This window comes from Sapajus apella, unplaced genomic scaffold (genome assembly GCF_009761245.1).
Source record: "Sapajus apella isolate SASKATOON/1434 unplaced genomic scaffold, GSC_monkey_1.0 scaffold82, whole genome shotgun sequence".
In the NCBI taxonomy this organism is placed as follows: domain Eukaryota; kingdom Metazoa; phylum Chordata; class Mammalia; order Primates; family Cebidae; genus Sapajus; species Sapajus apella.
This window is the reverse complement of record NW_022437022.1, coordinates 779,667-806,831: the sequence shown is the minus strand read 5'-3', so window position 1 is coordinate 806,831 and position 27,165 is coordinate 779,667. Positions and strand designations below refer to the sequence as shown.

The window sequence follows — 27,165 nt, the reverse complement described above, 5'->3', positions numbered from 1 at the left end:
CTGCTGCTCTCATCGGCTACAATACAGAGAAGGAAACTATTCAGATTCAAGTTGGACTTTTTTTTTTAGACAAGTCTTCCTCTTGTCCCCCAGGCTGGAGCGCAATGGTGCAATCTCGGCTCACTGCAACCTCCACCTCTTGGGTTCAAGCCCTTCTCCTGCCTAAGCCTCCCAAGGACCTGGGATTACAGGCACCTGCCACCACACCTGGCTAATTTTTGCACTTTTAGTAGAGATGGGGCTTCAGCATGTTGGCCAGGCTGGTCTCGAACTCCTGACTTCAAGTGATCTGCCTGCCTTGGCCTCACAAAGTGCTGCGATTAGAGGTGTGAGCCAACACACTCGGCTGCATTTTTTTAAAAAGCTAACTTAACTGCATAATGTGAAATAAGTCAGGACTGTGCTCTTAGGATGCTTTCAGTCATTCGGTCAGACCTCTGGAGCAGCTCCTAGTTAACAGCTTCATCCCTCCCTTGGAAGTTGGTTCCTTCAACTGAGCACCAGTGCCGCGCTGGGCCCCATGATCAGCCCATTCCTGTGGGACTGCAATCTCAACAGCTTTCTGTGGAAAGCAGCACAATTCTTAGATCACCACAGAAATCGCCTCTGCAACATTTTACAGATGGGGAAAGAGAAGCCCAGAACACTCACATGACTGGCCTGAGTCTCAGTGACTGAGGGGCGTTTCTGTTAGTAACACTTGCCCGTAAGAATAGGTTCGGCATAGTTGGACTGTCGATGCTTTCCAGAAAACACTGGCCTTCCAGCTCTGCATTTCCTCCAGCCATCTTCATAGTTTTCAAGGAGTTCCATTTTCACCTATAATTGTCTTTTCAGATACATTGTTCTTCAGTTTCCTAGGGAACGCAGCAAGATATTTAATCATGCTCATTTAACAAATATTTAAATCTTTTATTGCCTTAAGTTACAGCATCTCAATATACACACTGCATGGAAATACACAGATAACATTTTTAAACAGTGGGAAAGAGATTTTAGGTATGTGGCCAGCTGTTGGTTGTCTTGTGGTCATTAAAGACAATGTCAAGAAGTAGGAGTACTTAAGTACTAGTAGTTACAAATTTTGTTCTCTTCAGTTTTTCATTAAGTAAATTCTAATAGATAATATACATGTTACTGCAGATAAAACCATCATCAGAAATTATTAAATTGCATATTTTGAGCTACTCTTTATGGAAAGAAGTAAAATATTTAGTACTTGTAAGGCAGCAGAGAGTTGGTTAAGAGACTCTCAGCTATTTCTATAAAAATAGAATGGCTAGTAAAAATAGCATTCAGCATATTTTCCTTAGTGAGGCTATTTATAATGAAATCTGTGACTCAGCAGCAGCTGGCAATGCTGTCCCTTCAAGAGTTTGCTCTTCATTTTCCGTTGTTATGCAGATGCCTTTTTACTCATCCTGGAAAAAAACAAAAAGAAAAATTAATGAGAAACAAAATTTCAATGCTAGTCTCAAGGGCTTTGGATGGCTTTAGAAAGACACCTTTGCATAACATTTATTTCAACTTACAAAAGCAGTAATATAGGTTGGGTATCCCTTACCCGAAATGCTTAGGCCCAGGCATGTTTCAGATTTTGGAATAACTGCATTATACCAGTTGAGCATCCCTAATCTGAAAATCCAAAGTCCAAAATGCTCCAGTGAGCAGTGTCATGTTAGCATTCTAAACATTTCAGATTTTCAGATTTGGGATGCTCGGCCTGTATCCTACTTCATGTTAACTTTCATGTTTTAGTAAGTGGCTTCCCCAACTGCTAAAGCACATCTGTACACACTCCAGTCCTCCAGTACCCCCTCAGACAAGATGTTAGTTTGATTCTCCCCAGTTCCTCAAAAGAAAATAACTCAGTTGAAATCTGCTTACTCATGTTTGATAAGCCGCCCTCCCTGGATGAGCTGGGCTACTTCATTTGTTGCGTGGCATGCAAACAGAAGCCAGTTCCGAGGCTGTACCTTGTAGGCAAATCTCATGAATGTCAAAGAATAGCAACAGAGGGCTGCCAAAAATATCAAAGCAAAGAGAATCAATAACTTAGAAAACTGAGAGGGTTGATAGGACCACAGAGATGAACAGTTCCATTGCCTTGATCAAAAAAGAACCCCTTCTGCTAAAGCCTCTGACAGGTAACATAAGTTGTTATTATTTAAATGGAAGCTCATAAAAATTTTTACTGTACTGCTACGCATTTTTGTGATCATGATTTAAACATTTAAGGAACATATTTCAGAGCAAGAGTAGGCTGAAATTTGTTCCAGCCACCTTTTTTTGTCTCTCAGAGTTGCTTATAATCCATTCATTATCTGAAAGGCTTACTATTTATTCCCTCCACAATAGCTTTATGTTCAAATATCAGGAAGTAAGTTTATATCAAGTAAGTTTAATGATATATCATTAGGCTGGCTATTAGAATGATTAAGATGACACATTCTTCAACTGGGTATGCTAAATATGAAAGGCAAATAAGATGTTACTACTTCCTAGATAAATATTTCTAAACACTCTTGCACGCCACCACATTCCATATGTGACTTTCTAATAGTGACTGTAACATGTGGTGTTATAATCTTGAAATGCAAGCAGGAGATCTACTGTATTTAATGCCCTCCCAATTATCCAAATCTGCATCCTTACCAAATGTCATGCGTCCACTGATAATCTCTGGAGACTTTTTCATGTCATTGATGGCAGCAATGGGAAGACCCCAGTTGGCTACTGGGCCCCAGAAGTGCTACAAAAAATGAGAGGAAAAGAAGGAAGAGAGGAAAAATTTAAGACAGAACTATAAACAGCTGAAATTTCCCTTACTTTAAAGAATCCAGTGAAACACATTAAAACAAATCTTCATTTCCATCTTGCAGGTTTACTGGGTTAATTGATGGTTAACATTTAGGCATTGGAATGTCCAGTGTTCCTGTAGGAATCAGCGGTTCACAGGTGAACCCAGAGCTAGAAAGCCTTTGGCAGCTTCCCAAGGTCCCTACTTGTTTTCACACTACAACCAAGTCATCACTGATCGTCTCATTCAGAGAATTTAAAAATAAAAATAAGACTATCTTCTTACACAGTTAATCCTTGCTATAATTCAAACCATGTTAGAACTATTCTCCAACTTCTTTTCCCAATTTTTCATTATTTGTCAATAGTTCTTAAAATGCAGACCCTAAATTGGATACTTTTTCTGAAGAAAGGAACTTAACCAGAGAACAAACTGTTTTTCAGCTCATATGAGCAATCCTAAGATCAAAGAACTTAGAAATCTACACCCAGGACCCGAGACACTAAGAAATGAAGATTGGAAAGTACTTTCGACATAATAGCAAAAACTTAAATTAATATTAAAGAAATGACCCAATCGTTTTTTATTCCACAACTACACTCATCCGAGGATACCAGAGTGAAGTTGTCTGTGTTCGACAGCAGCCACATCAATTTAATGTTAGAGGCTGAAATAAAATAAGGCTTGTGGCTTTTTTGTTCATTAAATTAAAAATTGTTTCATTAGTTTAGAATTTGCAAATAATATTTTAAAATCTGACAGAAACTACATATTGTTGGCGAAACACCCCTTTTAGTTATCCAAACAAGAGTAAAAACAGTCTTTGCTTGACTTCTGCCTATCATAATGTTTAGGTTAAATTCAGACTGCTAAATACATTTCTAGACTTTCCTTCTATTATTGACGAGGGGTTAAAATCCAAAAATTCCCTAAAAAGTGGTAAACCAAGGGAAATACAAGAAAAATAAAATGGAATTAGATTTGGCATGATAGTATATTTTAAAATGTTTACTTAACATGCTTACATGTAAGCCACAAGGTCATTTAAATAACTATAAAAAGTCAAAGTTCCCATATGGCCATCATGATAACTATTTCAGGGTTTAACATGTGAGTTGTAAACTTTGTAAATTAGACACAGTTGGTTTAAAGAATCTTGAGATTGTAGGCTGGCTAATTAGTCTTCTTGTATTCAGACTGGATATTATCTAAGATACTGCTGCAAATTTCATTTAATTTTTTACATTTAGACAAGGTGGCTAATGGCTCTTAAATTGAACAGCACAGCTTTACTGGAAATATTTCTTTAAAAGTGGCAAGTTGGGCTGGGCGCAGTGTATCATACCTGCAATTCCAGCATTTTGGGAGGCTGAGGCAGGTCGATCATGAGGTCAGGAGTTCAAGACCAGCCTGGCCTACATGGTGAAACTCTGTCTCTACTAAAAATCCAAAAATTAGCTGGGCATGATGGCAGGGTGCCTGTAATCCCAGCTACTCGGGATACTGAGGCAGAGAGTTGCTTGAACCTGGGAAGTGGCAGTGAGCCGAGATTGCGCCACTGCGCTCCAGCCTGGGCAACAGAGCAGAGCGAGACTCCATCTCAAAAAAAAAATTACAAGTTGGAGAAGAGAAGTGGCACTGCTACAGAGAATTCTATTAATAATGACCTTTAGCTTCTTATATTTAGGTAAGGTATAGCCAGTTTTCTTTTTTCCTTATTCCCCACACTTGTGTAAGGGAGAGTATCTATCTCTCCCTTACCTGCTTTTTTCCTACCTGTCCTTTATTGGGTGTCACTTCGGTTTTCAACTCTCTATTGTTCCATAGTGATCTTCCTTTTTTGACCAGGCCTTTCTCCACTTGGTCTATTTTCATCTCCTTTTCTGTTTATTCTCTTTCCACTCCTCTGCACTGTATGGTGGTCTTGCTGTCTACTTTATCATGCATGAACCCAGGGCTGTAACAGAGCCTGAAGAGTTATTCTAAGAGGGGCATATAAACCAGTTTCTCTACCACCAGGTGTCTTATGTGTCTTCTTTCATAGGTGGGGCTAAAGTAGAAAGGGACAATGAAATAAATCTTTTTTTTTTTTAACCCGCATCCCGAACTTTTGTTCTAAGATCTAGATAATGGAATAAATCTAAACCTAAAGTAGCCCTGGGAGATTCCTAAGTGATGGTATTAAAAGTTAAGTCTGGTGTTAGGTAATATGAAACAGAATTCTCCAAGTTAAGAACTATACATATACTTGTGACTGTAAGTGTTGAACTACACTGAAAATATATTTCTTAAAAAGAACACAAAAGGTAAAAATCATTTCAACACTACCTAACCTTGGAAAGATTATAATGCATCTTTTCTATCTAGTACAAGATTCTATTTCTCTCTTCCCTTTTTTTTAGAATACATTTGATTTATGCTCTGTCAGATATTCAGCAGTCAATTTTTTTTTTTTTTTTTTTTTGAGACAGAGTCTTGCTGTCCCCCACGTTGGAGTGCAGTGGCTCGATCTCGGCTCACTGCGATCTTCGCCTCCCAGGTTCAAGCGATTCCCCTGACTCAGCCTCATGAGTAGCTGGGACTACAGGCACGTGCCACCACGCCCAGCTAATTTTTGTATTTTTAGTAGAGATGGGGTTTCACTATCTTGGCCAGGCTGGTCTTGGAACTCCTGACCTCGTGTTCTACCCGCCTTGACCTCCAAAAGTGCTAGGATTACAGGCGTGAGCCACTGCATCTGGCCTTCAGCAGTCAATTTTGAGAAAAATAAGGAACCTCATTAGTAATATTCAAAAAGATAAATTAGCATGGATTAAATGGAAAAATTTTACTTCATTATAATTCTTAATAGTGCTGAAAAGAAAGTTCAAACAAAATTATGCAACACCATCTCCTGTGTGAAAATCAAGCCATGGAAATGAACTCCACCCTACCAGAAAAAAAAATCATCCCACTCTTCTTTTCCTCCTTTATTTGTCTCTTTCCCTTTCATTGGTTGCCAGCTCCACAGCGACTTATCAATGAAGTAATTATATGCTTGTTTCTAAAAACAGGAGTAGGGAGCAGCCCCAGCAGCATGGCTCTCACAGAGCTCATGTGGGGCTTCCTAGGACAGGCTAGGGTGCAGTGGTCACCCTTTACAACTTACCAGCAATGGCAGCTAGGGAGGCTGTCACAAGCAAAGGACACTAAGTCTGTTGTCCATAACTCTGTTAATGCAGAAAGTCTGCAAAAGCCTGAAATGGCTGGAAATAATTTTCTTACCGTACTATTTTGTGAAGAGTCACCGAAGTTCAGACAGGAGAGACATGGAAGAAAAAAAAAAAAAAAAATCAAATGATTTTGGTCTTAGTAGGTTACTACAAACTCACACCTGTATTCAAATTTCAGTAACAGGACTATGTTAACAGTGTGCATCATTTATTTATTTTTAAAAGATCAAGTAATAATATTTCTAATAAGAACTTTGACTTAATGAAATTATATCTTAAATTATGGAAAATAAGTGCAATCCTTAGAGAATTGTCCAATAGAAATATAATGCAAAGCACAAATACAAGCCACGTTATTTAATTCAAAATTTCTAGAAGCCACATTAAGAAAAGTAAAAAGAAGGCCAGGCATGCTGGCTCATGCCTGTAATCCCAGCACTTTGGGAGGCTAAGGCAGGAGGATCGCTTGGGGCCAGCAGTTCGCTATCAGTCTGGGCAACATGGTGAGACCCCATCTATACACAAATATATTAAAAAAGTTAGCTGGGCATGGGTGGTGTGTGCCTCCCAGGAGTTCAAGTCTGTAGTGAGGTGTGATCACACCACTGCACTCTAGCCTGGCAACAGAGCAAGACCCTATCTGAAAAAAAAAAAAAAAGTAGAAATATAAAAAGAAACCACAGAATTCATTGTTGAATGAATGAATGAATGAATACTAAAAACTTTTTTTCCAGAAGGTTAAACTTAAAAAAACACCAAAAATTTATAGTGAGTTACTTTTATTTCTGAAATCACAATTTCTCTTGCCAGGATATACATGAGCTCTTCTCTTAGGGCAAAATCTCAAAGTTGAGCTACTGAGTTATTGAAATAAAATAATAAAATTGGCCGGGCACAGTGACTTATACCTGTAATCCCAGCACTTTGGGAGGCCTGCTGGGGTAGATCACCTGTGGTCAGGAGTTCAAGATTAGCTTGGCCAACATGGTGAAACCCCCATCTCTACTAAAAATACAAAATTAGCGGGACCCAGTGGAACGCACCTATGATCCCAGCTACTCAGGAAGCTGAGGCAGGAGAATTGCTTGAACCTGGGAGGGAGAGGTTGCAGTGAGCTGAAATCATGCCACTGCACTCCAGCCCGGGTGACAGAGTCATACAGCCACTTTGGAAAAACAGTTTTGCAGTTTCTTACACATTCCTTTGGTATTGACCCATAGGAGTTGAACACTTAGGTCCACACAGAAACCTGTATGTGAATGTTCATAGAGGTTTATTCATAACTGGCAAAACTTGGAAGCAAACAAGATGTCCTTTGATAGGTGAATAGAAAAATAACCTTCTTTAATTGCATCCTACAAATTTTGATAAGTTGTATTTGCATTTTATTTAGTTCAAAATATTAAAAAATTTATCTTGAGATTTCTTCTTTGACCCAGAGTTACTTAGAAATGCTGTTTAATCTCCAAGTACTAGGGATTTTCCAGCAATCTTTCTGTTACTGACTTCTAGTTTAATTCCAAAGTAGACATATGATTTCTAGTCTTTTAAACTGGTCCAGAATATAATTTATCTTGGTGAGTGTTCCATCTGAGCTTGAGAAGAATGTGTGTTCTACTGCCGTTGGATGTAGCAGTCTACTGATGTTCATCATATCCATTTGATTCATTGTTTTGTTGAGTTAAATTATGTCTATACTGATTTTCTGCCTGCTGGGTCTATTTATGATGGAGGGGTGAAATCTCCAATTATATTAGTGGATTCTTCTATTTTTTCTTGCAATTCTGTCAGTTTTTGCCTCATATGTTTAAGTGCTCTAATGGTGCATACACATTAAAGATTGTTACCTGTAGTAGAGCACTCCAGAGAGACAGAACCAATAGAAGATGTATGGATATAGATACATATACACATACATGTGTGCATATATATATGATTTTTAGTGGAAATTGGCTTATGCAGTTATAGAAGTAATAAGTCTCATAAGCTGGAGAATCAGTGAAGCCAGTGCTATAATTCAGTCTGAGTCCAAAGGCCTGAGAACTAGGGGAGCCGATGGTGTAACTCAGTCCAAGGCTAAAGGCCCTGAGAACCTGAAGGGCCACTGGTGTAAATTCTAGAGTCCAAAAGCCCAAGAACCTAGAGTTCTGAAGAAGAAAATGGAAGGGGAGAAGAAAATGGATGTCCGAGCTCCAGAAGAGAGAGTAAATTGTCTTTTCTCTACCTTTCTGTTCTACTGGGGCCCGCAACAGATTGGATGATGCCCACTTACACGCGTGAGGGCACATCTTCTTTACTCAGACTACGCATTCAAATGCTAATCTCTTCCAGAAAACATCTGCATAGACATGCCCAGAAATAATTGTTTACCATCTATCTGGGTATCTGTTAACCTAGTAAAGCTGACACCTAAAATCAACCATATATGTTTTTTTGGAGAGTTGATCCCTTATCATATGTAACGTCTCTCTTTATCCCTGGTAACTTTCCTTGCTCTGAAGTATGCTCTATCTATAGCTACCCCTGCCTTTTCTTGATTAATGTTAACATGGTACACCTATCTCTACATATTTAATCTACATGTGTATTTACACTTAAAGTGAGTTTCTTGTAGACAGTGTATATTGTCTTATTTTTTGATCAATGCGTACAATGCCTTTTAATTGGTACTTTTAGTCTACTGACATTTCAAGTGATTAATGATATAGTTGGATTAATATTTACCATATTTGTTACTGTCGTCTATTTGTTTTCCTTCTATTATTTTTCTGCCTTTTATGGTTTTAAATGAGTGTTTTGTATGATTACATTTTCCCTCCTTTCCTGGCATAATTTTTAATTTTAGTGTGTGTTTTTTAAATGCCATATGCATGTACAATCAGAATCTGAGACTTGTAATTAATCTTTCTACATATGGTGTGTACTTTAATAGTAAGTATTTTCAGATATGCAGTTTGAAAGAGAGTACATTAGTTACAGACAGGAAAACAAGAAATAGAAAAAAGGAAGAAAGGGTTCCAAGATTGAGAGACACTACTGGCATAAACAGTATTTGCTTATTTCTATTTCTTGTAGAGAGGTAAGAGTTATCTACTGTCACTGTTCCAAGTCTGCACTGGGAAACACAACACGGCCACTCTAGCCAAGTGCTTCCATTATTACTTCCATCAGAAGTTTGATGAAGTGCGGTGATAAAGGAGGATGACTATCACAGAATAAACTTTATCATTGTTTTCCCCTTAATTTGAAATAGTGATTCCTTGGCTCTAAGCTTCTTCTAAGCTCATTTTATTTTTGGAATGTCTTCTAGGCACTGCCAGTCTCGGTCTTACATATGTATGTAATATCTATAACACACAGATATTACATATATATATACAGTTGGCAGAGCTAGTTGAGGTTTTATTTTGGAAAAAAGCAATAGAATTGTTTTATAGCTGGAGACATGGGCAAGGGGGGTACCCCAGGCAGTAAACCCTCCCCACAGGTGGGCTAAGGGCTAGAGCTGAGCCTCAGGTGGTGATACGGTTTGGCTGTGTCCCCACCCAAATCTCATCTTGAATTCACACAGGTTGTGGGAGAGACCTGGTGGGAGGTGATTGAATTATGGGAGCAGGTCTTTCTCCCTGTTGTTCTCATGATACTGAATAAGTCTCAGGAGATCTGATGGCTTTAAAAGGGGGAGTTTCCCTGTATAAGCACTCTTTGCCTGCTGCCATCCATGTAAGAAGTGACTTGCTCCTCCTTGCCTTCTACCATGATTGTGAAGACTCCCCAGCTGTGTGGAACTGTAAGTCCTTTAAACCTCTTTCTCTTTGCAGTCTTGGCTATGTCTTTATCAGCAGTGTGAAAATGGACTAATCCACGTAGGTCTCCTGTTCCCTGTGCTCCTCTGCACAGGGCCTCCCCCACAGGCTCTGGGGAAGCCCCAGGGTGGGTAGGCTGGGAGGGGACTTGGGCAGGACATCGGAGGACTTGGACACCAGCTTCCCATCACGGGTCTTGATCATCTTCACAGCCATGGCCCCAGAGGAGCTGGTGCAGCTGAAGGAGCTGGAGCCTAGGCCATAGCTGGGGCCAGGGCTTGTGAAGTCCCTGTAGGCCAAGCTCAGCCCACCTGCATAGCCACTGGTGGTCTTTATACGGATGCTCATGTTCTGCATCCCAGACTCCAGTCAGCTCTCCTCGCCCTCCAGCAGCTTCCTACAGGTGGCAGTCTCAATATCCAGAGCCAGCTTGATGTTCACTGGCTCCTGGTGCTCGTGCAGCTGCTGCACCATGTCCTTCTTGGTCCACTGCAGGGCAGCCCCCAGCTCAGACAGCTCAGCTTGGCATTGACATCCTTAAGAGCCAGCTCCCAGTGCTCCTTGGCATCTTTGATGGTGGCCTCCAGGGAAGCCCTCACAGGGGGCTGGACTTTGAGGCCCTCAATCTCAGCGTGGAGCCAGCCGATGTTCCGGATCATCTTGGAGATCTCAGTCTTTGTACAATGCAGGTCACCTCCGTGCTTTCAGGCTAGTACCTGTAGCTTCTCATACTTGATCTGGTACATGCTGTCAGTCTTGGCCTGGCTATGGTTGACAATCTCCTCATACTGGGCCTTGACCTCAACAATCATGCTGACCATGTCCAGGGGGCAGCTGTTGTCCATGGACAGCACCATAGATATGTCTGAGATCTGAGACTCCAGCTCCCAGATCTCTTCACAAAGCTGCATGAGGAAGGTGATCTCATCAGCTCTACCTTCTTCAGGTGAGCTTCGTCCACATCCTTCATGATGAGGACAAATTCATTCTCCATCTCTGTACTCTGATTGATCTCATCCTTGTACTTATTCTTGAAGTCCTCTACCAGCCCAGGTGTGTTGCCAAGCTCTGCCTCCAGCTTCAGCTTCTCCTGGTCCAGAGTGTCCAGCTGCAGCGGAAGGTTGTTGAAGTCACTCTCAAACATGTAGTCCATCTTGCTCTAAGCTATCTTCTGCTGCTATAGGAGGCTCCACTTGGTCCCTAGCATCTTGTTCTGCTGCTCCAGGAACTGTACCTTGTTGATGAAGGTGGAAAACTTGTTGTTGAAGGTCTCAATCTGCTCTTTATTCTGGGTGCATGTAGCCTAGATGCTGTACGCTTCCGGCTTAAGGTGGCTCAGCAGGTTCTGGTCAACTGTGATGGCTGTGATGCCTCTCATACCACTGGCCCTGCCATAGCCTCCACCCAGACCCATGCCAGTGCCCAGGCCACCCTGGAAGCTGCTGCTGCCCACTCGGGAGATGCTCGAGGGGCTGATGTGGTGACTGGGTCTGCTCATGTAGGAGCAGCTGCTGAAGGCCCAGGAGCCAGAAGTTGGCACCTTGTAGGACTGCTGGGTGACCCTGATGGACATGGTGGAGGCAGAAGTGGAGGCAGGCAGGCTGAACCAGAAGGAGCAGAAGAGCTGCTTTTAGGTCAGTGTCTAATTTTTCTAAAATTACAGTAATGTTAGCTTTTTCTGAAAGTACTGAGAGCAATTTAGGTAATTTATAACTTACTTATGTAGTACTAAAAGGATCCAACTGACAGTCTAGCATAGTATATTTCTAACATTATTCAGAGTAAATCGGGGTAAAATTTTGAGATATTCTAGATCGTAATTCCACAGTTTGCTGAAAATGCACACCTGGATTTCATTTATTCTCAGCAAATTTTGTCTAGTTTTCTAGTTCAAATTAAAATGGGGGAGGGTTTTAACAACTAGAATTCATGATATTCAGCTGTATTTAGTGAGGCAAAAGTAAGCAAATGACAGTAAAGACCTTTGTGAACTAGATTGTCCAGATATTAAGAGACTGTTATGGCCAGTCCTGCTTCAACATTTATAGCTTCATTAAATTTCTGAAAGACAAGGATATGGCAGGGAAGTGCTCAAAGAGTGCAAGGACAGGGTGTGAAAAGCAGTTTGGCAGAGAAAAGGGAGACATATGCAGGAAAACATGGAGCACAAAAATATCTAAAATCTTCTTTTCAAAACCGTGTATATGCATTACTATTTTCCTTTAAATCCCAAGTTGACATTTCTGTTTTAACTTCACAAGTTTGGTATCCAGAGGTTCTGAAGTTATCTGTTTGGTCCAGATATCAGCCTTTTCTTGTGGCAAGTGAAGCACTAGACTATCTGATTTCTTTCTTTTTTTATTTTTTTAGATGAAGTTTTGCTCTTGTTGCCCAGGCTGGAGTGCAATGGCACAATCTAGGTTCACCACAACCTCCACCTCCGGGGTTCAAGCGATTCTCCTGCCTCAGCCTCCCAAGTAGCTGGGTTTACATGCATGCGCCACCATGCCCAGCTAACTTTATATTTTTAGTAGAGACATGGTTTCTCCATGTTGGTCAGGCTGGTCTCAAACTCTCCACCTCAGGTGATCCGCCCACCTCAGCCTCCCAAGATGCTGGGATTACAGGCATGAGCCACGGCACCGGACTATCTGATTTCTAAGGCCCTAAGGCCTGCTCTAACTCTAATATTCCACAAGTTTGGGAAAGATTCCCTTTTATGCTACTGCATCTTCTCACCTGGGAAATAAGTATAAATTCTGAAAGCTTTCCTGGAGACTCGGCAGTTAAAATTAACTTAGAATACCTCATTCACGAGAATATTCAGTGCAAACATCCCACTAAATTCAGATTCGCAAGCATGCTATATGATTAACTGATTTTAAAACAGTATATAATCTAGGTTCTTCTTAAGAAAACCTCTGCACACATATAACATGTGTATGTGTATCCATTCACCTTTACTGTAATATATACACAGTTGAGAATAAGAGGAATAAGTCTCTAGAATAAAGCTGCACAGACCTTGATTGAGTTAATCATTAAAATATATGTCCTACCTCAAAAACTTTTTGGCTCATTCAGATTTATTATTAACCAGAAATCCAAGAAGGAGGATGGGAGAAGAGGAAAGGCAAAGAAGAGCTGTTTATTTATTCTGTCAAGGGAGGTGAGGGAATAGTTTAAGAAAAAGGAATTGGAATAGAGACCCAGGAAGTTCTTGATTCAAGATCCTAATCAAGGTAAGTAAGAAGAGACAGAAGAAAGTACCAGAAATCTTAAGGATTAAACATGCAATATTAGTTATAATAAAAAATAAACTGAACACTTACTTTTGTCAATCGCTATACTGTGTCCTTAAACAGCTACCAAAGCACAAAAGCTAAACAGTTTGCCCAAGCTCACAAAGCTGGAAAGCAACAGAGCTGGGCTTCAAGCCCATCATTCAAACTCATCACCTAGGTTTAACAATACTATCATCACAACTAATAATTGCCAATAATTATTTAATATTATTTAATACTGAGATCCTATTTAAGTGTTGTTATCACAGTAATGCCTTTTACAGCTGTTTTTTCATACCAGATACAATCAAAGTCCAGACATTGCCTTTGGTTATTAGGTCTCCTAAGTGAGAGCCTGTTTCATAACCTCTTTTGGTGGAAAAATATCAACATTTAAAATACAGTTGGACGGGCTGGCCCTAGTGGTCCATGCCTATAATCCCAGAGCTTTGGGAGGCCAAGATGGAGGACTTCTCGAGGCTGGGAGTTCAAGAACAGTCTGAGCAACATAGCAATATCCCATTTCTAAAAAAAAAAAAAAAAAACTAGCCAGGTATGATTGTGCACACCTGTAGCTCTAGCCACCTGGGAGGCTGAGGTAGCAGCATCACTCAAGCCCAGGAGTTAGAGGTTACAGTAAGCTCTGATCATGCCGTTGCATTTCTGCCTGGTTGACAGAGTGATACCCTGTTTCTAAATAAATTCATACACTTGGAAATTCATTTGAGTAAGAATTTTCAACTGTATTCAGAAAACATGATTGAAATAAACGTATAACCTGTGTGAAATACAATTTTAAATTTTTGCTGAAAAACTCAATTACGTCATTAATTTTTAAAATTCTAGAACAGCTTTGGTTGAGAAAACCTCTAGATCCCTTCAGTAGGCTACAAAAAGAATGCAGAAGATGCAAACTATGTTCAACAGGAAATAGATGAAGTAAAGGGAGGAATGTATAGAACCTTGTTTCTGATTCGAAGAAGAGTCATAATGTTGTTTTCTATTTTATTATCTTTTGCTAAAGAAAAGCTGGGCTGTAAGCAAAAAGCCTGGAAGAACAAATAGAAGTACTTTCCTCTGATATGTTCTAGGAAGAAAGGTTTCTCTTTCTAGGAGAGGAAACACTAAAATAAAAAGCTTTTGGTCAGAGTTTTGATACCTGACCTCAGGCTGGCCCTCAATCACTGTTTGGCAGACCTAGCATGGAATCCCACTGCTGCCAGAAATGGCAAGGGAAACAGGCCAGCTGATGTTTCACATCACGTGCTCACTTCTCAAACACAACTTTCTAAGTAACTGTAAACCTTAAAAAATGCTTTCACTTGCAAAAACAAAAGGATATAATAAAATGTAGAGTGATTTGGAGTTTCAAAGTATTTTTACATCCCTTATCAATTTAATTTTTCTTGATAACCCAAAAAGGGTATTATCATTAAACCTCTTTTATGGGCATCTAAAGTTGGCTGGGATCAACTTGCTCGGGAGCCTGGACTGTGAGTCATTCTTCTGAATCTTAGTCGGGTGCTCTACCAGGCAACACTTTCTGGGTACTGCAGTTCTCTTCTTTTCCTTATTTAGTCAAAGTGTGATTGAATTAAATACTGGAGAAAGTATAAAAAATTAAAGCTACATAAAATTAATTTTAGAAAAAAAGTTTAGATGATATATTGAAGTATCCTATTGAAAAGCCTAACTCTTGGAAACTCATCTAGTAGAGGAAAATATACACTTAGAAAAGCAAAATTCTTTCTTGAAAATATATTTAACAAATTCTTCCTATGTAATAAAACTGTTAGGGCTGAGCTTGGTGGCGCAAGCCTATAATCCCAGCACTTTGGGAGGCTGAGGTGGTGGACCACCTGAGGTCGGGAGTTCAAGACCAGCTTGACCAACATGGAAATATCCCGTGTATACTAAAAATACAAAATTAGCTAGGCGTGGTGGTGTGTGTCAAGATGGCCAAAGGGAGACCTATGTTAATTCGATCTAAATAATTATAAGCTGGCTTGCCTCAGAGTACACTGAAGTTTATATACTGAACTAAACTGTATTATTGGTGCAGTTAATTAGAAATCAAGCGGCAACAGGAGGCCTAAGGTAAAGACCATCGAGAGGGCAGTAACACTGGGGAACACCTCGGGATTGCTGCAGAGCAGGGAATACTGCTCTCGTCCCACGAATGCCTTCTCAACATGGAGACTGCATGAGAGTCTCCTAATGAGGGCTTGTGCAAAGATCTGAGAAGGGAGGCAACCTCTGCTCACAAGATCTGGGAGGGTCTTTGCGGATGAGAGCTGGCAGGGAGAAAAGCCTTGCAGGGCAGAGATCAGGGAACGCCTCAGGCTCTGCCTAGGTTCTCAAAATATGGAGTGATTTTAATTGCTCTATGTCCTCCAAGCTCAGGAGACAAAAGCCCCTTGATGCATTGGGTGTGGTGAGACCCCTAGCTCCTCCTCTGCTATACTTCTGATGCTGTCGCACCCTGATAACAATCAATCAGTGATAAACTCAGAGTACTAGTTTAGCATGTCTTAGAAGGACCTCAAGTGCTGTTAAATGCGTAGAGCACAGTTTAGCATGTCTTAAGAGTATCTCAAGTACTCTCGGCCCCCCTTTTTACCATCCCCTTCACATCCCCTCCACACTCTCAATGAGATTATGCACATAATAAAGGTGCTTGAGCCCAGAACTTGGGGCCAACTCGATTTCCAGTGTTTTCCCCTAGACCTATGCTGTAAATTCTACTCTTGTGTCTGTGTTTATTTCCTTTTCTCAGTCCCTCGACATGGCCCGGACTAAGGGCACCCACGTTTGGGGTTGGGGCTGGTACCCAACACGGTGGTGCATGCCTGTAATCCCAGCTACTCGGGAGGCTGAGGCAGGAAAATCATTTGAACCCAGAAGGCAGAGGTTGCAGTGAGCCGAGACTGCGCCACTGCACTCCAGCCTGAGCAACAAGAGCAAAACTCCGTTCCAAAAAAAAAGAAGAAAAAGAAAAAACTGTTACGTAATCATCAGCATAATTTTTATATAGCTAGGTGTCATAACTGTATTTTTAATTTTACCATACAATGTTATCTTTAGTTGTACCTATTAGGAAGGCATTTATACAAGACATTAGTAAAAAGCTAAAGTAATATTCAAAGCTGTAAAGAAAGTTAACTGCAAGGATTAAGAACATATCCTCAAACTGCTACTTTGCTCACATTTTTCCTACCATTAATCTGATAAATTGCTGTGCTCACAGTGCTAAATATCCATCTTAAATAATCATAGTTCTATTTAAGCATAGAAATGTCTTTTTTTGAAAGTCATAAGTGAATCTTCTGCTTACAAGTTTACCCTACGGCAGACTGAATTATTTTTCTTAACCTACTGCTCTATAAACGTAGAAGTAAAAAGTATTTGCAATAAAATTCAGGATTTAAAACTTTTTTATTGCTAAAACCAAGCTGCCTTCATACCATACCTTTTGGATGGCTGTAACAGGATTTGCTCCTTGTCAGCTTTCATCTCTTTACCTCTTGACCACACTATTAATTACTGGAAAAAACCACAGCTGTACACTTACCTAGGTTTTAAAATCACACACTGAAAAACTAACTAAAATTATACTTCTAAATAACCTAAAACTGCTTCAAAGTTATATTCGATATTTTGAAATAAAAGCAAGCGCCTCAAGATTAGAGGTGCAAATAAATTATAGAAAGTGTATTTTCAGAAAGAAAACAAAACAAAAGGTGCACACACACACACAAAAGAAAGTGTTTTCAGGCCTTTCAACCGCGAATGCTCTTTGTTTCTAACTGGAAAGGGGGAGTTAATAGAAATAGAACACTAAGAAAAAGCACGTCCTTGGAGACACATCGCTATTTTGGTTGACGGAATTTCGTATATAAAAACATCTTAAATTGTACTTCTTCCCAAGCTTAAAGTCCTTAAAATGAGAAAACCGAAAGGTGAATTCAAGGCCAGCGCGTTTTATTTCCGCTGTCCCAGAAGCGCTGGGCGCTCCCAAAGCTCCGCTCCAACAGCGCCGCGCCGCGCTCTCAGCAGCGCCTCCGCTGGCTTCTCCCAACCCCAAGCCCAGGGCAAAGCCTCTCGCACACCTGGACGCCAGCAGGTGACCCGCGACCCACTCCGGGGATCTGGTACGAACCGGCCAGGAAACCACCCCCGCCCGGAGGAGGGAGCCACTGTCACCTGGCCTGGAGGGAGGTCCCCACCCCAAACATGGGAGAGGAACGAGCCACTGTCACCCCAGCCCTGAGGGGCGCCCACTCTCACCCTTGCCGGGAGGGCCGTCCCCACTGCCACTCTGGCCGGGAAGGGCGCCCACTGTTATCCCTGCCAGGAAAGGCATCTCCATTGTCACCCTGGCCAGGAGGGACGCCCACTGTCACCCCCTGCCTGAAGGGCACCCACTGTCACCCCCTGCCTGAAGGGCACCCACTGTCACTCCTTTCTTGAGGGGTGCCCACTGTCACCCTGCCGGGAGAGGACAACCACTGTCACCCCCGCCCTGAGGGGCGCCCACTGTCACCATGTCGGGGGAGGACACCCACTGTCAGCCCCGCCCCGAGGGGCGCCCACTGTCACCCTGGCCGGGAGGGGCGCCCACTGTCACCGGCTCTCTACGCCGTCCGCTTCGGGACGTGGGGATCTGGGAGGGATCTGGGTAGGGGCCCCCTGACAAGCGCGGCCTCTCTCCCGGGCCCGGGCCCACCCGCTGCCTGGAGCCACCGCGTCCTCGCGGCCGCCCTTGTCGCGGACTGCACCGGTCACAGCCTCCCGGGCGCCCCCGGATTGCAGGGTCCGGCCTGCGGTGCTCGTCACCTCATGAGGTAGTCCCGGAAATCCTTGCTTCGGACATAGTCGGCCGCTTTCCGCACCAGCGCGCCAGCCATGGTTGTTCCGGACACCAGACCCCAAGTCCTCCGTGCCGCTGCTGCCGCTTCCCGGAGCCTGACACTCCGACCAAAGCCGCGGCGCCGGCCGAGGGCGCCCTAGCCGTGGGCCCGCCTCACGACACTCGGGCACGCCTTACGGCCGCATCGCGCCGTCCGGTTCTCGGCCAATGACAGGGTGCAGGGCTGGAGATGGTGGCGCGGATTGGCTGGCTTGTGCCGCACACCTCCTTCCCGCCCCCGGTGGCGCGCGGGGGCGGGGCCCACTGCCGTAAAATGGCTGGGGCCAGGCGGGGACTGCTGGCGTTTGCGAGGCCCCCGCAGCTCTCGGCCCTCCTGGGCGTGGGGGTAGCATCTCTGTGACCCGCAGGGCTGTGGCGCCCCTGCGGAGCGTCGCGCGGTCGGGGGGCGCCCTGCGGGGGTGCCCCTGCGGCGCAGCGCGCCGTGGGCCTGGCCGAGTTCCCGCGGCGCTAAGGGCCTGTGTCTGCGCCGGTTCCGGGCAAGTGCAGCTTGGCCAGGCGGCCCGCATACCCCGCGCTTCCCGCGCCCACGTGGGCAGACCCAGCCGGGGAGCTGGGCCCGCCTGCGGTTTCCTGGCCCTTGGAGTGCGCAGAGCCCCGGGCCAGAGATTGCAGGCGGGGCCCTTGGCTTCCCCCGAGCACTTTCCCCGGACTGGTCCATCCAGCGTGGCGAGCGGCACCCAGCGCCCGCGCCCATCACCCACCGCGCTGCAGCTACGGGCTCAGGAGGGAGCCGCAGTGTCGGAAGAGGAAAGCATTCAAAAATAGCACAAAGCCTTAGGCTGGAGGAAGCGTGACTGCTTAGGTGTTGAAAATAAAGCTTCTGTAAGTCCACCGCGGGTGCATATCGAAAAGAGAAGGAACCATTAGCACGCTGCTCTCGCCTGGGAGTATATAATCCGCAGCACGACCTCCGGATCACCAAGGCAGAGAGAGGAACACATTGAAGGCTTTTGCTCATTTTTCCAGGTTGTTTCGTTTCTGACATGATCAGTCAATTAAAATGATTCTGGTGGCCAGGTGCGATGGCTGACGCCTGTAATCCCAGCACTTTGGGAGGCCGAGGAGGGTGGATCACTTGAGGTCAGGAGTTTGAGACCAGCCTGGCCAAGGTAGCCAGGCACGGTGGCAGGCGCCTGTAATCCCAGCTACTCGGGAGGCTGAGGCTCGAGAATCGTTAAATCCAGGAGGGGGAGGTTGTAGTAAACCGACATCGTGCCGTTGCACTCCAGCCTGGGCAACAGAGCAAGATCTGTCTCTAAAATAAAAACTAAAATGCCTCTGGTGAACAGGAATTCTCAACGTTGGTGACCCGCAGTGTATTAGTGTTAATAACGGACATCCCCTTTGACCCAGCAAGCCCATCTAGAGAGTTCCTAGGATAGACAAACCAGTTTGTGCAATTTCATGGGTACAGCATTGTTTTTAGTATGGAAACATTAGAGTTTGCATATCCCAAAAAAAAAACCAAAACAATTGAATTCCACTTCTTGCAAAAAGGAAAAAAAAAAATAGAGTTTACATATCCATAGGGAGAGAGTTAAATCAATGATGGTGCACCCATTCAGTGGATTAGTAAACAGCTGTTAGGGGAAAAGGAATTCTGTATGTGCTGATATGAAATATCTTTTTTATTTTCAAGAAAAATTCCAGATTCAGAACAGCGTATGAAGTACGCTACTCATTGTGCATAGGGACAAAGAAAATGCATACATTCACATTTGCAAAGATACTGGAGAAATGTTAGTAGTGGCGGCCTTTAAGAATGCCGAAGAGTGACACTGACTTTTCACTGTATCTTCCTTTGTTCTTTTTGAAATTTGTATAATCATCATATGCTATCTATTCACAATAAGTGGTGTTAAAGAAGAAGAAATGCGTTTAACATTTATATTCACCTTGACAGATGGGTTCATCTTTGTAAGAACTGATTCACTTTGAACAAAAACATTCATTTCAAGCCTACATCACTTCACGTTAACTCAGTTCACCTGCTTGTTTCAACTGAGTTGTAATAGCATTGAATTAAAAAGTTACTGCATAGATCAAAAAACGTATCTTCGATTTTGGGGTGTAATTGGTTTTTTTCTTTTGCTGTTATCACCCACGTTGGAGGGCAATGGCGCGATCTTGGCTCAGCATAATACCATCTCCCAGGTTCAAGTGATTCTCCTGCCTCAGCCTCCTGAGTAGCTGGGATTACAGGCATGCACCCCTATGCTGTGCTGATTTTGTATTTTTAGTAGAAACGGGCTTTCACCACGTTGGCCAGGCTGGTCTTGAACTCCCGACCTCAGGTGATCCACCTGCCTCGGCCTCCCAAAGTGCTGGGATTACTAGCAGGAGCCACTGTGCCCAGCAGGGTGTAATTGTTTCAGCTAATCTGCATAATGCTGTTTATTGTAATGCAATTTACTGCCTATATATTCATGTTAGAAACAACTATAAAATCATTATTATTGACTTATATTCCAGAATGTTTAATTGCCAATAAATATTCCTGTCTACCTGGGTCACAAAGAAACTTTTACATGAAGCTTTTAGACTTCAGGGTCAGCTCTTCCATCTGCTTTGTGACATGCTGAGAAAATGAATCACTGCTGTGTGTTTTGATTCTTGAGTATTTGGTAACCTTTCCCTTTATTTATTTCTTTATTGAGACAAAGTCTTGCTCTTTCTCCCAGGCTGGAGTGTAGTGGCACAATCTCCACTCACTGCAACCTCTGCTTCCCAGGTTTAAGGGATTCTCCTGCCTCAGCCTCCCGAGTAGCTGGGACTACAGGCACACACCTCCATGCCCAGCTAATTTTTGTATTTTTAGTAGAGACAGGTTTCACCATATTGGCCAGGCTGGTCTTGAACTCCTGACCTTGTGATCTGCCTGCCTCAGCCTTCCAAAGTGCTGGGATTACAGGTGTGAGCCACTGTGCCTGGCCACCTTTCCCTTTAAGAAATTCTTGAGTTGGTTGGAGTTAAAGTAGAATAAACCTTTGCAAAACTCTTCATCTCAACCAACGAACACCAGCAAATTAATTAAATTTCTTTCAATAGTTCTAGAAACCAATAGTGACTCATGACATTTGCTCACATATACTGAACTATTTAAAAAACTGTCCATGGGGAAGAGGTGGGGCAAGATGGCTGAATAGAAGTCTCCGCAGATTGTCGTCCCCACAGAAACACTGAATTTGACAACTGTCTACACAAAAAAATCACCTTTATAAGAACGGAAAATCGGGTGAGTATTCACGGTACCTGGTTTTAGGTTTATATTACTAAAAGAGCAGGAAAGACAGCCTTGAATTGTCTACATCACTCCTCCCCATCCCCTGGCAGCTGCCATGTGATTCAGAGAGACAGTCTGCATATTGGGAGAGGGAAAGCACAGTGTTTATGGGACTTTACTTTGGAACACAGCACTGTCGACACCAGGAAGAATTCAGCTGATACCCAAAGGGGGAGCACGTAGACAAGCCCTAGCCAGAGAGGACTTGCCCATCCCAGTGGTTGGAAGTTGAAGGGAAAACTTGGAATTCTAAGGGTGTTGTCCAGGCCTCTCTGGACCCATTTCTTTCTTTTCTTCTTCTTCTTTTTTTTTTTTTTTAATGGAGTCTCACTCTTGTGGTCCAGGCTAGAGTGCAATGGCGCAATCTCAGCTCACTGCAACCTCCGCCTCCCGGGTTCAAGCAATTCTCCTGTCTCAGCCTCTCGAGTAGCTGGGATTACAGGCATGCGCCACCACGCCCGGCTAATTTTGTATTTTTAGTAGAAACAGGTTTCTCCATGTTGGTCAGGCTGGTTTCGAACATCCCAACCTCAGGTGATCTGCCCATCTCGGCCTCCCAAAGTTCTGAGACTACAGGCATGAGCCACCACGCACGCCCTGCTGCTCTGGACCCATTTCTAAATGTGATATGAGAGAAGGAGTAAGTAGCCAGCTGAAGTGGGGCATATTTGAGGTGAATGTGCCCTAACACAATTACATAGATTATCCAGAAACATTAAACTGCAGAGTAAGATCTGTCTATTCCTCAGAAACCTTTCACCCACAAAGTGGTTTAAAGTTTGACTGTGTTGAATTTGTTTGCTTGACCTCGAAGAGACTTCCACGTGGATGGCTGTGATGAGACTGGACATAGCCCTCAGCAAGTCTGAGAGCTAATATTTGTGCACATGCATCTATGCCGTGGCCTGACTTCACTCTTCCAGGGAGCAGGTGCAGCTTAGCTGCCTCCCCGGTCGATCAGGCAAAGTTTGGTATCCTTGGATCATTCACCCAAAGGGGACATGGCCTGCAATAGTAGCAAGTTACTGTCAACAAGTCTGCAGAGGGAGAGAGGGAACCGGTGCTGGCTGGGTTGACTCTGTTCCATGCGTTTCACAACTCCCTAGCCCTGGCGTCTCTAAGGAGGAGGAAGCAGCTTGCCCTCACGGCAGGTCACGTTTCAAGTCATCAGGCTCCAAGGTGCTGATTTTTGTCCCGGCACAGCTCATAATGGCTGGAGCTACAGTTTTAACCTCTGACTTCCAGGTGCCAAAGTGTACACATTTTTCTGCTTTCATGCCCTGCTAGTCCTGTATGTGGAAATTAAGTTTTCCTGTGGTTTTTGGGGTGGGAGAGGTGGCAGCAGAAGGAAGGGGATGTTCTTCCTAAGAAGTCAGGCCCAGCTCAGACCTTCCATGTGGCTCGCACCCGTGTCTGTGTTTTCTCACTCATGGCCATCACGCCTTCTTTCATCCACTCCACAGCCCTGCAAGGGCCTGCCCAGGGCCTGAGTGCATGTGGAGTTCAGGTAAACACAGATAAGCCTTCAGCTGTGCTCACAATCCAACTGAAGAAATAGGCTAAAAGAGAGGGAGGCAGGTGAGGGAAGAAAGAGAGAGAGAATCATTGCATCCAAGATTATGCTAATGACAAAGGGGCCAGAGGCAGAGTGCCGGGAGGGAGCCGATCTTTAAGGGTGGGTGGGGTGGCTTCTGCGGGCAGGGTAATCCGGGAGCCTTTCTGAGGAGGTGAGATCTAAACCAGGAGCAGGAGGCAGAGGCCTGGGCAGGTGCCCCAGGCAGAGGAGACAGTAGACGAAGGGCCCCGCATGTCCCGGTAGCCTCACGGAGGGAGGCTCGAGTGAGGGATCAGCTTTATCCTGAGCTTGGATCAACTCTGTCCCCTGCAGGGAAAGGAGGCTTGCAGTGCCTGCATGATGGAGGTGCTCGCATCCCCGACCAGCTCCAGTGTGGGAACCACATGGGCAGCCCCTGAGATTCTGGAAAAAGTCACGCCCTTCAGCAAATAGCTGTTTTCTTTTTGAGAAACGTATTTCTCCTGGGCCCTGGAAGACTGAATACTTGGCCAGGGGACCCCAGGAGCCTGAATGCCCTTCACACAACGCTTCTCTCGGACTCACCTGGCCGAGAAGCTAATGTGCCCAGCAGGGGTCCCTCAGGAGCAGAAATGGATAGGTGCTACCCAGGGGGGCAGACCCCCAGCACGGGGGTGTGCTGTATGAGCAGGTGCCCAGGCCCCAGGGCACCTTCCACTGCACTTTTCCTGTGGCCTCAGGGAGGAGGGGGCCCTCTCTGACCAGATGAGTAAGAGGGTCCCCCCATGCCTGGTCTGGTCTGTAGACAGCTCTGTACATGTGCAGACCCCGGTAAGCTGACCACATGCTGCTTCTGCTCCAGTAACACCTGCGGACTCACCCAGGCTTACCCTCATGGTAATCACACAGTACTGTTTCTGACCAAGAAGCTCACAGCAAAGTGTTACATGCTGAGTATCTGGGTCCTCCCAGTATTCATGTGCCGAAGCCGTGTCCCTCCATGTGATGGTGTCTGGAGGTAGGGCCTTTGGGAGGGTTAGGTTTAGATGACGTCGTGAGGGTGCAGCCCCGTGATGGGATTAGTGCCCTCCTAGGAAGGGAAGAGAGGCATCTTCCTACAGCCATCTCTCTCTGCCGTAGGTGGACACACAGTGAGAAGGTGGCTCTTCAGGCCAGGAACAGGAGCCTCACCAGGAACTACAGCTGCTGTCACTGTGAACTTGGACTTCCAGCCTCCAGGATGGCCAGGAACCCACGTGTGCTGTTTGAGCCGCCCCTTCTGTGCTACTTTGTCCCAACTGCTGAAACCCGGAGCAAGGCAATGAATGGGCTGAAATTTCCAGGATTCATGGGTCTCCCTGTGTTCAGGACCTGTGCCTCTTTACAATGGGGCGTGGCCTCCTGAAGGGTCCTCACAGCCCTGGTGGGACTGGGGTGCCTCCTGGTCTGAGCCACTGTACTATCTGTAAACTTTTCTCCCCTTGCAGACCCTACAAGTGGAGCCTGAAGGAGTGTTGGTGATGGCGGAACCACTCGTATTGATACCCAACGACTTGCCAACGAACTATGTCCTTTCTCTGTGCTCCCAGGCCCTACTGGGGGAATGTTTCCCTTAGGGACACAAATGCTGTTCCACCACCCTACCTCTCAAGACTGTGCCATCACAGGCAGGGGCAACACCATGGGGCGTTCTCTCCTGACTGGCAAGAGGGAGGTCAGGGCACTGCTCCTCCATGGGGAGGGGAGGAAGCACCCTGCACCGTCGGCCCAGTGGGGAAACATTAACAGAAGATAGCAGGGCCCTCCACCTCTGGGACCACAGGAAAATACAGACAAACATTCCCAAGCAGCTCTGGGGCCAGGATCGGGATGATGTGAGAGGGCAGCAGGGAACATCACGGGTGTGGGAAACTGCGCTGGGGCAGAGGGCTGTGCCACCTGTGCTGGCTTCCTACAGCTGCCGTCGTGAAGTCCCACAGGTGGGCAGCTTAAACAGCAGGCTGCTCTCTCACAGCCCTGGGGGCTGGAGGGCCAAGACCAAGGTGCCGGCAGGGCGGTTTCTCCCGAGGCCTCTCTCCTTGGCTTATAGAGGGCCACCTTTTCCCTGTGTCTCTTCACATTGTCCCCCCATGTGTGCATGTCCCTCTCTGTGTCCAGACGGCCCTTAACATGAGGACGCCAGACATGTTGGATTAGGTCCCCCAACCTAGTGGCCTCCTCTTCACTTAATTACCTTAGTAAAGGCTCTGTCTCCAAAGACGGTCACATTTTGAGGTACTGGTGTTAGCACTTCAGGAGAATAATTGTTTGGAGGGTGAGACCTTGATCCAACCCCTGACAGCAGCTATTCACATTTTCATCCGGGGCCTTATGCTAACGAATTTCTTCCACCACCACCACCGCTATTTCCCTGTTACACAGATTGTGCTGCTGGTCAACTTCCTGTGTCACTCATGGTTTGCAGGTGTTCAGTCTGAACTGGATTGGAAGAGAAAGACCGTCCAGAGCTGTAATGAGAGGCTAGTGAGACTTGGGTTTCGTCTTTGGGAGCGGGTGTGCGTTTGTCATTTTCTGTGAAGAGCAGCTGTGTTATTTAGGTGAATATGTCATGGCTGCGGTCACCGTGACTTTGGAAGTGAAGTATAGGAAGAAAGTTGTGTGAGACCGAGTGGCTGCAAGCTGGGCTGTGGTGGATATAACCAATCCGCTCTTTGTCCTCGAGCTATGTGAAAGCTGGAATCTCAAACTTCCTTGAAGCATTAATTTCCCCTGTGATTTGAGGTTTCCTGAGCAGCTCCCCACGTGAGACTTGCAGGGAGGGGTAGGCATGTCGAGCTACCTTTGCAGCCAGGGAGTGAGGCTGATGGCCAGGGCGGCAAAGCAGGTCTGGCTGCCCGTCTCTGGCAGCTCCTGCTCACGGGCTCTCATGAACCACCAGCCTCGTTATCGAGCATTTGAAACGCGGACAGTGTGGCCACACAACTGCATTTTAAATTCTATTGACTTTCAAGTGATTTAAATTGTAAGTAGTTTAAATAGCCAAATATATCTAGTGGCTAGCATGTCAGACAGCACAGCACGAGAGCATACATTTAAGGTGGACGCGCCTAGAGGTGAACCAAAGAGAACGGATGTGGCCAAGGTCATGGGGGCTTTGTATGTGTTACCAAAGAGCCTCAAGTTTCAGACTTTCCTCTTGAAAAACAAGAGCTGCTGAAGGTTTTATTTGTTTTTTTAAAGCCTACAGCACCTGGTAGTCCCAGACAGTCTCCCATCCAAGTACTAACCAGGCCCAACCCTGCTTAGCTTCCGAGATCAGACGGGATCAGGCGCGTTCAGGGTGGTAGGCTGTAGACTGTTATTTGTTTTTTAACATAGTAAAGTGACAGGGGCACAATTGTTTTCTGATAGAATTTTAAGCTGCTGTGTGAAAAATGAGTTACAGGGATGCAATGCTGTGGCAAGAAGCTGGTCGAGACGTGTGGATTGCAGACACAAGCCTGAGGAGATGGGGCTGGGAAAGCTGAGTCAAGAGCTCTGCAGGGGACACTGTTCGGATCTGATCACTGATGGTGCGCTGGGGGGTGAGACAGAAGCCTCAGACCCAAGGATCTTGGGATTTATCACTTGCAAATGGTATATATGGGAGTGTCTCAGTGGAGCTAGGGAGTGAAGGAGAAGCATGTCTGGATGGAAGTTGGGTGAAGACAGGGACACAGGATGGGGACGGCCGGTGTGAAGCGCTGTCTCATCCAGGTGGCAGCGTGCAGCACACAGAGGGCAGAACCTCGGGGAAGCCCCAGCCAGAGGCCGCACTTAGTGTTCTGAGTCACGGAACTTTGCGCTGCACGTGGTTTTAGATAGTGCTTCTCCAGCAGAGTGGATCGACAGTCTTATGTGAGGCTATAAAATATAGCTGCTGGGCTTCATTCAGACACATTGCCAGAGACGCTCTTATTACCCGAGTCACTGATTCACAGCCACGTTTGCCCTTGAAGAGCCTTTCTAAAGTTAAGTTTTTCCTAACAGATCTGCTACATAAAGACTTTGTCTCATAAGGAAGTACTTACTACGTAACATGTTTGTCCCCACTAAAGAGAACATTTTAAAGGAGACATTTAAATTTCTCCTACATGTGAGCCAGCCAGTGCTAGTGTACTGGGTTAATATAAAACCAAACAGAACTCAAATAAACGGGTCTTTTCACCTCTGCAGGTTTATGGTGGTGAACTCATGAGTCTCACCAGCTTCTCTTCCTTCCTTTCTCTTTTTTGGAGACGAAGTCTTGCTCTGTCACCCAGGCTGGCTTGCAGTGG

At 44.9% G+C, this 27,165-nt stretch overlaps 1 protein-coding gene and 1 pseudogene across 8 annotated transcripts; both read right to left on the bottom strand.

The window, feature by feature from the left end:
• Positions 1-891: 891 nt before the first annotated feature.
• Positions 892-19,101, bottom strand: MPC1 (mitochondrial pyruvate carrier 1). Of its 8 annotated transcripts, none has more exons than XM_032253227.1 (6): positions 17,939-18,130; positions 6,065-6,068; positions 4,577-4,850; positions 2,656-2,752; positions 1,888-2,020; positions 892-1,421 (listed from the first exon to the last, which is right to left on the bottom strand). In XM_032253227.1, the coding sequence occupies exons 3-6, from the start codon at positions 4,673-4,675 to the stop codon at positions 1,397-1,399; spliced, it is 354 nt and encodes a 117-aa protein (XP_032109118.1). In that variant the 5' UTR covers positions 4,676-4,850; positions 6,065-6,068; positions 17,939-18,130; the 3' UTR covers positions 892-1,396. The 8 variants fall into 8 exon arrangements, 6 of the variants coding, with proteins under 6 accessions (XP_032109118.1, XP_032109122.1, XP_032109119.1 ...); XM_032253231.1 differs by having other exon boundaries at positions 4,632-4,850; XM_032253228.1 differs by lacking the exon at positions 4,577-4,850 and having other exon boundaries at positions 17,939-18,142.
• A 6,986-nt stretch (positions 19,102-26,087) lies between these two features.
• LOC116533496 lies at positions 26,088-26,205 on the bottom strand (annotated as a pseudogene).
• Between the last annotated feature and the right edge of the window lie 960 nt (positions 26,206-27,165).

What these genes read in the sequence shown, in the direction of transcription:
- MPC1 (XM_032253227.1), bottom strand. Translation starts at nt 4,675, where the DNA reads ATGAAAATAGACCAAGTGGAGAAAGGCCTGGTCAAAAAAGGAAGATCA. An exon ending in TGACACCCAATAAAGGACAG is followed by an intron (nt 2,753 to 4,576) that starts GTAGGAAAAAAG and finishes CATTTTTTGTAG; the next exon opens with CACTTCTGGGGCCCAGTAGC. An exon ending in GGGCGGCTTATCAAACATGA is followed by an intron (nt 1,422 to 1,887) that starts GTAAGCAGATTT and finishes GTTTTTTTCCAG; the next exon opens with GATGAGTAAAAAGGCATCTG.